The sequence below is a fragment of the Oncorhynchus clarkii genome, chromosome 5 (genome assembly GCF_045791955.1).
Source record: "Oncorhynchus clarkii lewisi isolate Uvic-CL-2024 chromosome 5, UVic_Ocla_1.0, whole genome shotgun sequence".
NCBI classification, from domain to species: Eukaryota; Metazoa; Chordata; class Actinopteri; order Salmoniformes; family Salmonidae; genus Oncorhynchus; species Oncorhynchus clarkii.
In genome coordinates this window covers 89,971,374-89,986,886 of record NC_092151.1, presented here as the reverse complement: position 1 = coordinate 89,986,886, position 15,513 = coordinate 89,971,374, and the positions used below count along the sequence as shown (strand labels likewise).

Genomic DNA, 15,513 nt, shown 5'->3' with positions numbered 1-15,513 from the left:
GAGGTCTGATAGAAACTGTCTCTGAGCCTGTTGGTATCTACAAGCCATTAGACTGCTGAACACTTGAACTGGTCTGATTCTCTGCACTCACACACACCCACGGACGGAGTGCATTCAGAAAGTATTCAGACCCCTTGACTTTTTCCACATGTTGTTACGTTACGGCCTTATTCTAAAATTGATTAAATAAAAAATGTCCATCATCAATCTACACACAATACCCCATAATGACATCACAATACCCCATCATGACATCACAATACCCCATAATGACATCACAATACCCCATAATGACATCACAATATCCCATAATGACAAAGCAAAAACTGTTTTTTTTTTAAAGAAATATTTGCAAATTTACCAAGAACAAAAACAGAAATACCCCATTTTCATAAGTATTCAGATCACTTGCTATGAAACTTGAAATTTAGCTCAGGTGCATCCTGTTTCCATTGATCATCAACTTGATTTGGAGTCCACCTGTGGTAAATTAAATTGATTGGACATGATTTGGAAAGGCACACAACCTGTCTATATAAGGTCCCACAGTTGACAGTGCATGTCAAAAACCAAGCCATGAGGTCGAAGGAATTGTCCGTAGAGCTCCCAGACAGGATTGTGTCGAGGCACAGATCTGGGGAAGGTACAAAAAGATGGATGCAGCATTAAAAGTTCCCAAGAACACAGTGGCCTCCATCATTCTTAAATGGAAGAAGTTTGGAACCACCAAGACTTTTCCAAGAGCTGGCCGCCCGCGTCCAAACTGAGCAATCGGGGGAGAAGGGCCTTGGAGGTGACCAAGAACCCAATGGTCTCTTTGACAGAGTTCCAAAGTTCCTCTGTTGAGATGGGAGAATCTTCCAGAAGGACAACCATCTCTGCAGCACTCCACCAATCAGGCCTTTATGGTAGAGTGGCCAGACAGAAATCACTCATCAGTAAAAGGCTCAAGGCAGCCCACTTGGAGTTTGCCAAAAGGCACCTAAAGACTCTCAGACCATAAGAAACAAGATTATCTGGTCTGATGAAACCAAGATTGAACTCTTTGGCCTGAATGCCAAGCGTCACATCTGGAGGAAACCTGGAACCATCCCTACCGTGAAGCATGGTGGTGGCAGCATCATGCTGTAGGGATGTTTTTCAGCGGCAGGGACTGGGAGACTAGTCAGGATCGAGGGAAAGATGAACGGAGCAAAGTACAGAGAGACCCTTGATGAAAACCTGCTCCAGAGCACTCAGGACCTCAGACTGGGGCGAAGGTTCACCTTCCAACAGGACAACAACCCTAAGCACACAGCCAAGACAACGCAGGAGTGGCTTCAGGACAAGTCTCTGAATGTCCTTGAGTGGCTCAACCACAGCCCGGACTTGAACCCGATCTAACATCTCTGTAGAGACCTGAAAATAGCTGTGCAGCATCGCTCCCCATCCAACCTGACATAGTTTGAGAGGATCTGCAGAGAAGAATGGGAGAAACTACCCAAATACAGGTGTACCAAGCTTGTAGCATCATACCCAAAAAGACTCAAAGCTGTTGTCGCTGCCAAAGGTGCTTCAACAAAGTACTGAGTAAAGGGTCTGAATACTTACGTATATTGTGATATCAGTTTTTTATTTTTAATACATTTGCAAATATATATAAAAAAAACTGTTTTTGCTTGGGGTATTGTGTGTAGATTGATGGGGGAAAAATATATTAATCAATCAATTTTAGAATGAGGCTGTAACGTAACAAAATGTGGAAAAAGTGAAGGGGTCTGAATACTTTCCCGAATGCATTGTATATTTAGCCTAGGTATAACTTCACAAGACCTGAATTAATTCGATTATTCATGACTGTTTGAAATGCAGTGTATTTTGACCTTTACATTGCACAAAGCTGATTACAACAAAGCTGATTAAGAGAAAACATAAAAAAGAAAAACATAAGTTTGAAAGAAAATCTAGATCAGATTTTTAGGCCATATCGCCCAGCCCTACAACACACACATCGCCACTGCTGCTACCTGACAGTAATTATGAAGAAAGCTACATACTGCTCAATTTAAACACTTGCCCCCCAAAATACCCCCTTCCTCAAAACACATGTAAATACTGGACTATAAATTGTGACTTCCTGTATTATACTACATTCTATTCTGCTGAGACATTTACTTTATGTTCGTATTCTTTATTTCTAATTGTTGTTTCATTGTCGAGAAGGAACCTGCATTTAGTTTGATGGTGTATATCATGTGTATTCCGTACACACACGACTAATAAAACTAGAAACTAATAATTAGCTTGTTGATAAGCTGAATCAGGTTAGTTACAACTACGGTTGGAATGAGAACCTACAGAAGGCCTGCTCTACATCCAGTATCCAGTATACTGTAGGAGAGGCCTGCTCTACATCCAGTATCCAGTATACTGTAGGAGAGGCCTGCTCTACATCCAGTATCCAGTATACTCTAGGAGAGGCCTGCTCTACATCCAGTATCCAGTATACTCTAGGAGAGGCTGCTCTACATCCAGTATCCAGTATACTGTAGGAGAGGCCTGCTCTACATCCAGTATCCAGTATACTGTAGGAGAGGCCTGCTCTACATCCTTCTCCAGTATACTGTAGGAGAGGCCTGCTCCACATCCTTCTCCAGTATACTGTAGGAGAGGCCTGCTCTACATCCTTCTCCAGTATACTGTAGGAGAGGCCTGCTCTACATCCTTCTCCAGTATACTGTAAGAGAGGCCTGCTCTACATCCTTCTCCAGTATACTGTAGGAGAGGCCTGCTCTACATCCTTCTTCAGTATACTGTAGAAGAGGCCTGCTCTACATCCTTCTCCAGTATATTGTAGGAGAGGCCTGCTCTACATCCTTCTCCAGTATACTGTAGAAGAGGCCTGCTTTACATCCTTCTCCAGTATACTGTAGGAGAGGCCTGCTCTACATCCTTCTCCAGTATACTGTAGGAGAGGCCTGCTCCACATCCTTCTCCAGTATACTGTAGGAGAGGCCTGCTCTACATCCTTCTCCAGTATACTGTAGGAGAGGCCTGCTCTACATCCTTCTCCAGTATACTGTAGGAGAGGCCTGCTCCACATCCCTCTCCAGTATACTGTATGAGAGGCCTGCTCCATATCCTTCTCCAGTATACTGTAGGAGAGGCCTGCTTACATCCTTCTCCAGTAAACTGTAGGAGAGGCCTGCTTACATCCTTCTCCAGTATACTGTAGGAGAGGCCTGCTCCACATCCTTCCCCAGTATACTGTATGAGAGGCCTTTTATAGAGTGCACACCACATGACCAAAAGTATGTGGACACCTGCTCATCCAACATCTCATTCCAAAATCATGGGCATTAATATGGAGCTGGTCCCCCCCCAGGCTGTATCACATCCGGCCGTGATTTGGAGTCCCATAGGGAGGCTCAAAATTGGCCCAGCGTCGTCCGGGTTTGGCCGGGGTAGGCCGTCATTGTTCTTAACTGACTTGCCTAGTTAAATGAACAGCTTAGCTTATGAAGCGCCCTCAGCCTATAGACCACAAATTACAAACAAGTCATCGTGAACTAAAAAATATTTTGGAATTTCTGTGCATCCTTGACAATCGCTAATCAATATCCCAAAACAGAACACGCTTTTTCCCCTCGAACCTGCACGTCATCATCTTCTTTCTTCTGTGGCATCAATGTGAGGGGTTATGTCAGGGGAAACAGTGTTGCAGTAGTCTAGCGTGAGGGGTTATGTCCGTAGTCTAGCGTGAGGGGTTATGTCCGTAGTCTAGCGTGAGGGGTTATGTCCGTAGTCTAGCGTGAGGGGTTATGTCTGTAGTCTAGCGTGAGGGGTTATGTCAGTAGTCTAGTGTGAGGGGTTATGACAGTAGTCTAGCGTGAGGGGTTATGTCCGTAGTCTAGGGTGAGGGGTTATGTCCGTAGTCTAGCGTGAGGGGTTATGACAGTAGTCTAGCGTGAGGGGTTATGTCAGGGGAAACAGTGTTACAGTAGTCTAGTGTGAGGGGTTATGACAGTAGTCTAGCGTGAGGGGTTATGTCAGTAGTCTAGCGTGAGGGGTTATGACAGTAGTCTAGCGTGAGGGGTTATGTCAGGGGAAACAGTGTTGCAGTAGTCTAGCGTGAGGGGTTATGACAGTAGTCTAGCGTGAGGGGTTATGTCAGGGGAAACAGTGTTGCAGTAGTCTAGCGTGAGGGGTTATGTCCGTAGTCTAGTGTGAGGGGTTATGTCCGTAGTCTAGTGTGAGGGGTTATGTCAGTCGTCTAGTGTGAGGGGTTATGTCAGTCGTCTAGTGTGAGGGGTTATGACAGTAGTCTAGTGTGAGGGGTTATGACAGTAGTCTAGTGTGAGGGGTTATGTCAGTAGTCTAGTGTGAGGGGTTATGACAGTCTAGTGTGAGGGGTTATATCAGGGGAAACAGTGTTGCAGTAGTCTAGCGTGAGGGGTTATGTCCGTAGTCTAGCGTGAGGGGTTATGTCAGGGGAAACAGTGTTACAGTGTGAGGGGTTATGTCAGGGGAAACAGTATTACAGTAGTCTAGTGTGAGGGGTTATGACAGTAGTCTAGCGTGAGGGGTTATGTCAGTAGTCTAGTGTGAGGGGTTATGTCAGGGGAAACAGTGTTACAGTAGTCTAGTGTGAGGGGTTATGACAGTAGTCTAGTGTGAGGGGTTATGACAGTAGTCTAGCGTGAGGGGTTATGTCAGGGGAAACAGTGTTACAGTGTGAGGGGTTATGTCAGGGGAAACAGTATTACAGTAGTCTAGTGTGAGGGGTTATGTCAGGGGAAAACAGTGTTACAGTAGTCTAGTGTGAGGGGTTATGTCAGGGGAAACAGTGTTACAGTAGTCTAGTGTGAGGGGTTATGACAGTAGTCTAGTGTGAGGGGTTATGTCAGGGGAAAACAGTGTTACAGTAGTCTAGCGTGAGGGGTTATGTCAGGGGAAACAGTATTACAGTAGTCTAGTGTGAGGGGTTATGTCAGGGGAAACAGTATTACAGTAGTCTAGTGTGAGGGGTTATGACAGTAGTCTAGCGTGAGGGGTTATGTCAGTAGTCTAGTGTGAGGGGTTATGACAGTAGTCTAGTGTGAGGGGTTATGACAGTAGTCTAGTGTGAGGGGTTATGACAGTAGTCTAGTGTGAGGGGTTATGTCAGGGGAAACAGTATTACAGTAGTCTAGTGTGAGGGGTTATGTCAGGGGAAACAGTATTACAGTAGTCTAGTGTGAGGGGTTATGACAGTAGTCTAGCGTGAGGGGTTATGTCAGTAGTCTAGTGTGAGGGGTTATGACAGTAGTCTAGTGTGAGGGGTTATGTCAGGGGAAACAGTGTTACAGTAGTCTAGTGTGAGGGGTTATGTCCGTAGTCTAGTGTGAGGGGTTATGTCCGTAGTCTAGTGTGAGGTGTTATGTCCGTAGTCTAGCGTGAGGGGTTATGTCCGTAGTCTAGCGTGAGGGGTTATGACCGTAGTCTAGTGTGAGGGGTTATGTCCGTAGTCTAGTGTGAGGGGTTATGTCCGTAGTCTAGTGTGAGGGGTTATGTCCGTAGTCTAGTGTGAGGGGTTATGTCCGTAGTCTAGTGTGAGGGGTTATGTCCGTAGTCTAGTGTGAGGGGTTATGTCCGTAGTCTAGCGTGAGGTGTTATGTCCGTAGTTTAGCGTGAGGGGTTATGTCCGTAGTCTAGTGTGAGGGGTTATGTCAGGGGAAACAGTGTTATAGTGTGATGGGAAAACAGTGTGAAAACACCTTGAGTGTCTGTGTCAACAGACAGAAGACACGAAGGGCCAGCGCTCCTGAGCTCTGCCCTTAATGGGTTGAATATTGTCAATGTCGACGTATGGGCAATAAAGTTTTCCCTTTTCGATTCCTGTCAGACAGAAAGCCACAGTCATGCTAGCGTGCATCGATAGCATCATGAAGGTAAAGGTTAGGAAAGTACCCAGACAGTAAAAGACAACAGCCTCCAGATAACGGGATACAGGGCTAGTATACTGTACACTAGTATATATCATAATAATAATAATATAATCACATAGACATTATCATATACTGTACACTAGTATTTATCATAATACTATAATCACATAGACATTATCATATACTGTACACTAGTATATATCATAATAATAATAATATAATCACATAGACATTATCATATACTGTACACTAGTATATATCGTCTCTGTAGGTGAAAGCAATCTGCTGCGTGCCTATCAGGGCGACAGCTGCAATCACCCGTCCATTTCCTTCACAACAGTGTAGACGTTAGAAGATGAAGCCATAGACATTATCATACGGGTTAGGATCATACGGGTTTATCAGGTACATGACATAGGTTATGAAGGGGTTAATTGAGTAATCATTACCTGACATAGAGAGTTCTCTTCTGGCTGGTCCGCAGAGAGCCACTGCTGATACTGCTGTTCATCATCTGTTCACGTAGATCATGGATTTTGGCTTCAAACCGACTGTACTCTGGAAAACAGGGGGGGAAGGAGGAAATTATAACTATATGAAAAAAGAGAAAACTGACAGTAGTCTGAAAAAAAAAACAGAGAGAAAATCCTCAGAAGGAAAATGAGAGAGAATCTTTCTTCAAAAGACTGATTCCACTCTGTTCTGCAGGGGAAAGATAGGACTGTTTTGGGTATACAGCAGATTTGATTGTTTTCTGGCGATGAATACATTACGACAGAGAGAGATTTAACTATTGTACTCTGACGTAGAGGGAGTGGGAGAGAGACTGAGACAAATACAAATTCTACACTGTTGCCCTAGAGCACACAAATAATTACACCGACCTCGGCCTAAACACCAACACCACAGGTACATTCCAAAAGACTGTGAACACTTCTATGGCCATCAAATGGAACATAAAACTCAACATCCCAATTAGGATCTGGCTAAAAAAATACTCCAATCAGTTATAGAACCCATTGCCCTCTACGGTTGTGAGGTCTTGGGTCCACTCACCTACCAAAGAATGTACAAAATGTGACAAACAACCAATTGCAGGATTCTGCAAAAATATTAATTGTGTACAACGCAAAACCCCCAAGCAAAGCATGCAGAGCAGAACTAGGACTATTCCCACTAGTTATCAACATCCAGATAAGACTTGTTCAATTCTACAACCACCTAAAAGGAAGTGATGCTCACATGTTTCCACCACAAAGCCCTCACCTACAGAGAGATGAACAGCCAGCTGGCTGTGTTCTAAACATAAAACAGACCCGCAGGACGGCAACACAATGAGACCAAATCATGAGAAAGCAAAAAGATAACTATGACACACTGGAAATAATCAACCAAAAAAAAAAAAAAAATGATTAAACTAGCATGCTATTTGGCCCTAAACAGAGAGTACACAGTGGCAGAATACCTGTCCACTGTGACTGACCCTAAACAGAGAGTACACAGTGGCAGAATACCTGTCCACTGTGACTGACCCTAAACAGAGAGTACACAGTGGCAGAATACCTGTCCACTGTGACTGACCCTAAACAGAGAGTACACAGTGGCAGAATATCTGACCACTGTGACTGACCCTAAACAGAGAGTACACAGTGGCAGAATACCTGTCCACTGTGACTGACCCTAAACAGAGAGTACACAGTGGCAGAATACCTGTCCACTGTGACTGACCCTAAACAGAGAGTACACAGTGGCAGAATACCTGTCCACTGTGACTGACCCTAAACAGGGAGTACACAGTGGCAGAATACCTGTCCACTGTGACTGACCCTAAACAGAGAGTACACAGTGGCAGAATACCTGTCCACTGTGACTGACCCTAAACAGAGAGTACACAGTGGCAGAATATCTGACCACTGTGACTGACCCTAAACAGAGAGTACACAGTGGCAGAATACCTGTCCACTGTGACTGACCCTAAACAGGGAGTACACAGTGGCAGAATACCTGTCCACTGTGACTGACCCTAAACAGAGAGTACACAGTGGCAGAATACCTGTCCACTGTGACTGACCCTAAACAGAGAGTACACAGTGGCAGAATATCTGACCACTGTGACTGACCCTAAACAGAGAGTACACAGTGGCAGAATACCTGTCCACTGTGACTGACCCTAAACAGGGAGTACACAGTGGCAGAATACCTGACCACTCTGACTGACCCAAACTTATTGAGATCTTTGACTATGTACAGACTCAGTGAACATAGCCTTGCTATTGAGAAAGGCCGCCGTAGGCAGACCTGGCTCTCAAGAGAAGACAGGCCACATGCACACTGCCCACAAAATGAGGTGGAAACTGAGCTGCACATCCTGATTACATCTCTCTATGGCTGCAACATCTGGCCAAATCTCTCCATCTCCCCTGAGAAGATGAGAGGAGGACTACCAGTAGCTTTCACGACAGTGAAAACTAATCTGAAAACAGTTATCCCATGCAGACATGTCTAGGAAAGAGTTATACACTGATCTAGGGCTTGGTAGAACTAGTGTAACGCTCTGAGCCAATGAATACACATCTATTACAGACGACGACAAGCATCATTCTGCCTCCAGTTCATGTAGGCCTTATAGAAGCCCTGCTTCAACCCAAGGTGGCTTATAATGGCTCCAATCAGAAGAGACAGTAAAACTTGTTGAATAATTCAAATGTTTTAGCCTACTTTGTACACTCTTAGAAAAAAGGGTTCCAAAAGGGTTCTGCTGCTGTCCCCATAGGTAGAACTATTTTGGGTTCCACGTAGAACACTCTGTGGAAAGGGTTCTACATGTAGGGACAGCCAAAGAACCCTTGTTGGTTCTAGATAGTGTAGCAATGCTCATCCCACTTTTCCAATCCGTTGGCTTTAGTAGGGAAGAGGAGAGATGGAGGCTGAATGAGGTGACCTTGAAGAAGTCTAGCTGAGTCCTCTATACATAATTTTTATTTATTTAACTAGGCAAGTCAGTGAAGAACAAATTTCTTATTTACAATGACGGCCTACCCTGGCCAAACCCGGACGGACGCCACTGGGCCAATTGTGCGCCGCCTTATGGGACTCCCAATCACGGGCCGGATGTGATGCAGCCTGGATTCGAACCAGGGACTGTAGTGACGCCTCTAGCACTGCATCTCGCGCCACTCGGAAGCCCTAATGATCAGATATGGGCATTGTGAATGATCAGACAGCTGTTTTTAGATTATTTTGAGGATACAGGTCCCTTGATGGAGGAATAGGGGTGTGATGGTGACATTACAAAGGAACAAACCATAATACACAGAGTAACAACACCAACAGCAACAACACCACCAACAGCTACAACACCAACAGCAACAACAACAGCAGCAACAGCAACACCAACAGCTACAGGAACACCAACACCAACAGCAACAACAACAACACCAACAGCAACAACAACAACACCAACAGCAATAGCTACAACAACACCAACAGCTACAACAACACCAACAGCTACAACAACGCCAACAGCTACAACAACACCAACAGCTACAACAACATCCACAACAACATCTACAACAACACCAACAACAACAGCTACACCAACAACACCAACAGCTACAACAAAAACACCAACAGCTACAACACCACCAACAGCTACAGCAACACCAACAGCTACAGCAACACCAACAGCTACAGCAACACCAACAGCTACAACAACGCCAACAGCTACAACAACGCCAACAGCTACAACAGCACCAACAGCTACAACAGCACCAACAGCTACAACAACACCAACAGCTACAACATCACCAACAGCTACAACAACGCCAACAGCTACAACAACGCCAACAGCTACAACACCAACAGCAACACCAACAGCTACAACAACAGCAGCAACAGCAACAGCTACAGGAACACCAACACCAACAGCAACAACAACAACACCAACAGCAACAACAACAACACCAACAGCAATAGCTACAACAACACCAACAGCTACAACAACACCAACAGCTACAACAACGCCAACAGCTACAACAACACCAACAGCTACAACAACATCTACAACAACATCTACAACAACACCAACAACAACAGCTACACCAACAACACCAACAGCTACAACAAAAACACCAACAGCTACAACACCACCAACAGCTACAGCAACACCAACAGCTACAGCAACACCAACAGCTACAACAACGCCAACAGCTACAACAACGCCAACAGCTACAACAGCACCAACAGCTACAACAGCACCAACAGCTACAACAACACCAACAGCTACAACATCACCAACAGCTACAACATCACCAACAGCTACAACAACGCCAACAGCTACAACAACACCAACAGCAACAACAACAGCAGCAACAGCAACACCAACAGCTACAGGAACACCAACACCAACAGCAACAACAACAACACCAACAGCAACAACAACAACACCAACAGCAATAGCTACAACAACACCAACAGCTACAACAACACCAACAGCTACAACAACGCCAACAGCTACAACAACACCAACAGCTACAACAACATCCACAACAACATCTACAACAACACCAACAACAACAGCTACACCAACAACACCAACAGCTACAACAAAAACACCAACAGCTACAACACCACCAACAGCTACAGCAACAGCTACAGCAACACCAACAGCTACAGCAACACCAACAGCTACAACAACGCCAACAGCTACAACAACGCCAACAGCTACAACAGCACCAACAGCTACAACAGCACCAACAGCTACAACAACACCAACAGCTACAACAACGCCAACAGCTACAACAACGCCAACAGCTACAACACCAACAGCAACACCAACAGCTACAACAACAGCAGCAACAGCAACAGCTACAGGAACACCAACACCAACAGCAACAACAACAACACCAACAGCAACAACAACAACACCAACAGCAATAGCTACAACAACACCAACAGCTACAACAACACCAACAGCTACAACAACGCCAACAGCTACAACAACACCAACAGCTACAACAACATCTACAACAACATCTACAACAACACCAACAACAACAGCTACACCAACAACACCAACAGCTACAACAAAAACACCAACAGCTACAACACCACCAACAGCTACAGCAACACCAACAGCTACAGCAACACCAACAGCTACAACAACGCCAACAGCTACAACAGCACCAACAGCTACAACAGCACCAACAGCTACAACAGCACCAACAGCTACAACAACACCAACAGCTACAACATCACCAACAGCTACAACATCACCAACAGCTACAACAACGCCAACAGCTACAACAACGCCAACAGCTACAACAACACCAACAGCTACAACAACACCAACAGCTACAACAACACCAACAGCTACAACAACGCCAACAGCTACAACAACGCCAACAGCTACAACAACACCAACAGCTACAACAACGCCAACAGCAACAACAACATCTACAACAACAACAACAGCTACACCAACAACACCAACAGCTACAACAACAACACCAACAGCTACAACACCACCAACAGCTACAGCAACACCACCAACAGCTACAACACCACCAACAGCTACAACAACACCAACAGCAACACCAACAGCTACAACAGCACCAACAACAGCACCAACAGCAACACCAACAGCTACAACACCACCAACACCAACAACACCACCATCAGCTACAGCATCATCAAAATACAGAGGCAGAAAAACACTCCAAAATACAGTACCTCCTAGATGATAGAAAAGGCCCACAGCGTCCACCCACCCTCCATGGGGAACCAAGCAGTTATATTAAAAAGTTAAACTGAGGCGAATACAATCCCCCGTAAAACCCTCTGGGGCTAAATTCAGCATCTGAAACAACACACACAGGGAAACACCAGAACAGAGAACATTCGGGATCAAATCCTGACAAGCCTTAAATAAGCATTTTTCCTAAATAGAAAACCGCTGTGTGCTGAAGCACGTCTACTCTGTTGTCAGATAGATGCAGCAGCACGTCTACTCTGTTGTCAGATAGAGGCAGCAGCACGTCTACTCTGTTGTCAGGTAGAGGTAGCAGCACGTCTACTCTGTTGTCAGATAGAGGCAGCAGCACGTCTACTCTGTTGTCAGGTAGAGGCAGCAGCACGTCTACTCTGTTGTCAGATAGAGGTAGCAGCACGTCTACTCTGTTGTCAGATAGAGGTAGCAGCACGTCTACTCTGTTGTCAGGTAGAGGTAGCAGCACGTCTACTCTGTTGTCAGATAGAGGTAGCAGCATGTCTACTCTGTTGTCAGATAGAGGTAGCAGCACGTCTACTCTGTTGTCAGGTAGAGGTAGCAGCACGTCTACTCTGTTGTCAGGTAGAGGTAGCAGCACGTCTACTCTGTTGTCAGATAGAGGTAGCAGCATGTCTACTCTGTTGTCAGATAGAGGTAGCAGCACGTCTACTCTGTTGTCAGGTAGAGGTAGCAGCATGTCTACTCTGTTGTCAGGTAGAGGTAGCAGCATGTCTACTCTGTTGTCAGATAGAGGTAGCAGCACGTCTACTCTGTTGTCAGGTAGAGGTAGCAGCATGTCTACTATGTTGTCAGGTAGAGGTAGCAGCAGGTCTACTCTGTTGTCAGGTAGAGGTAGCAGCATGTCTACTCTGTCGTCAGATAGAGGTAGCAGCATGTCTACTCTGTTGTCAGATAGAGGTAGCAGCATGAAGCAGAAAGGAGCTGAGCAGAGCACTTTGCTGCCTGTGCCTGCCGTGTCCTACGACCCATCCCCGAGCCATTACTGTACACGGAATGTAATTAAGGCTGAGTAACCTAATCATACTGGAGTACCAGCACACACACACCCCACACACAGTTTTATCTCTGAAAGACAAAGCTGTACCAACATGCTGTACTTACATAGTGCTCTGCTGAGGGGTAGCTTCTGCCTGGTGAAAGGTGCTTCTCTCTGAGTTAGAGCCTGGTCTCCGCTCTCAGTGTGTGTCGGTGATGGTGTGTGTGTGTGGTAGTGATGACGAGCTCTCTCTAGCGTCTGCTCCACATTGGCTCCTGTGTGTGTGTGTGTGTGTGTAGAGATACTACGATCTGTCTCTCCTCCAGCTTGTATCAAAGAGAAACACAACAGATGCTAAAGCACTCTCTCCTCTCCCTCCTCTCTCTTTCCTCTCCCTCTCTCTCTCCTCTCCCTCCTCCTCTCTCTCTCCTCTCCCTCCTCCCCTCTCTCCTCCTCTCCCTCATCCTCTCTCCCCTCCCCTTTCTCTCTCCTCTCTCCCCTCCCCTTTCTCTCTCCTCTCTTCCCTCCCCTCTCTCTCTCCCTCATCCTCTCTCTCCTCTCCCTCCTCCCCTCTCTCTTCCTCTCCCTCATCCTCTCTCCCCTCCCCTCTCTCTCTCCTCTCTTCTCTCCCTCATCCTCTCTCTCCTCTCTCTCCTCCCCCCTCTCTCCCCTCCCTCCTCCTCTCTCTCCCTCCTCCTCCTCCTCTCTCTCCCTCCCTCCCCCCCCTCCTCTCCGTCCTCCTTTATCATTCCTGCAATCACCCCTCCCCTTGATCAAGGCAACTTGCTTCAGGGCTGACAGGCACACACACTTTCTGCTCTGTGTAACGTATACTGAACAGGCTTTCTGAACTGTATACTGCCTAGTACACATCACTACTGCCTAGTACACACCACTACTGCCCACTACACACCACTTTTTGGAGGACCAAAAAAGCCAATACCGATTAATCGGCCTATTTTTTATTAATTTATTTGTAATAATGACAATTACAACAATACTGAATGAACACTTATTTTAACTTAATATAATACATCAATAAAAATCCATTTAGCCTCAAATAAATAATGAAACATGTTCAATTTGGTTTAAATAATGCAAAAACAAAGTGTTGGAGAAGTAAAAGTGCAATATGTGCCATGTAAGAAAGCTAATGTTTAAGTTCCTTGCTCAGAACATGAGAACAGCTGAAAGCTGCTGGTTCAATATTCCCAGTTAAGAAGTTCTAGGCTGTAGTTATTATAGGAATTATGACGAGTCAACTATTTCTCTCTATACCATTTGTATTTCATATATCTTTGACTCTTGGATGTCCTTATAGGCACTTTAGTATTGCCAGTGTAACAGTATAGCTTCCGTCCCTCTCCTCGCCCCTAACTGGGCTCGAACCAGGAACAAAACGACAACAGCCACCCTCGAAGCAGCGTTACCCATGCAGAGCAAGGGGAACAACTACTCCAAGGCTCCGAGTGAGTGACGTTTGAAACGCTATTAGCGCACACCCCGCTAACTAGCTAGCCATTTCACATCGGTTACACCAGCCATTTGGCTGATAGGCTTGAAGTCATAAACAGCGCTGTGCCTGCGAAGAGCTGCTGGCAAAACGCACGAAAGTGCTGTTTGAATGAATGCTTACGAGCCTGCTGCTGTTTACCATCGCTCAGTCAGACTGCTCTATCAAATCATACACTTAATTATAACATAATTACACACAGAAAGACGAGCCTTAGGTCATTAATATGGTCGAATCCAGAAACTATCATTTCGAAAACAAAACGTTTATTATTTCAGTGAAATACGGAACCGTTCGGTATTTTATCTAACGGATGGCATCCCTAAGTCTAAATATTGCTGTTACATTGCACAACCTTCAATGTTAAGTCATAATTACGTAAAATTCTGGCAAATTAGTACGCAATGAGCCAGGCTGCCCAAACTGTTGCATATACCCTGACTCTGCATGCAATGAACGCAAGAGAAATGACACAATTTCACCTGGTTAATATTGCCTGCTAACCTGGAATTCTTTTAGCTAAATATGCAGGTTTAAAAATATATACTTCTGTGTATTGATTTTAAGAAAGGCATCGTGTTTATTGTTAGGTACAGTCGTTCAACGATTGTGCTTTTTTCGCAAATGCGCTTTTGTTAAATCATCCCCCAGTGTTGCATCGATTATATGCAACCCAGGACATGCTAGATAAACTAGTAATATCATCAACCATGTGTAACTAGTGATTAACTAACTAGTGATTATGATTGATTGATTGTTTTTTATAAGATAAGTTTAAGGCTAGCTAGCAACTTACCTTGGCTTCTACTGCATTCGTGTAACAGGCAGGCTCCTCGTGGAGTGCAATGAGAGGCAGGTGGTTAGAGCGTTGGACTAGTTAACCGTAAGGTTGCAAGATTGGTTCCCTGAGCTGACAAGGTGAAAATGTGTTGTTCTGCCCCTGAACAAGGCAGTTAACCCACCGTTCCTAGGCCGCCATTGAAAATAAGAATGTGTTCTTAACTGACTTGCCTAGTTAAATAAAAGGTATATAAAAAAAATTTTAAATAATTTTTTAATCGGTGCCCAAAAATACTGATTTCCGAAGGTTATGAAAACTTGAAATCGGCCCTAATTAATTGGCTATTCTGATTAATCGGTCGACCTCTAGTACACACCACTACTGCCTAGTACACACCACTACAGCCTAGTCCACACCACTACTGCCTAGTACACACCACTACAGCCTAGTACACACCACTACTGCCTAGTACACACCACTACAGCCTAGTACACACCACTACTGCCAAGGCCTCTATATTATTATTACACCATACTTTTCCCCCAGCCC

General features: G+C 45.1%; 1 protein-coding gene across 18 annotated transcripts in view; it reads right to left on the bottom strand.

The window, feature by feature from the left end:
- Positions 1–15,513, bottom strand: part of LOC139409536 (disks large homolog 1-like) — a 314,749-nt gene that overhangs the window by 33,944 nt on the left and 265,292 nt on the right. For all 18 annotated transcript variants that reach the window (XM_071154818.1, XM_071154819.1, XM_071154821.1 and 15 more), the window contains one exon: positions 6,356–6,464. In XM_071154818.1, the coding sequence (XP_071010919.1) occupies positions 6,356–6,464 (109 nt within the window). The remainder of the gene's footprint in view (positions 1–6,355; positions 6,465–15,513) is intronic.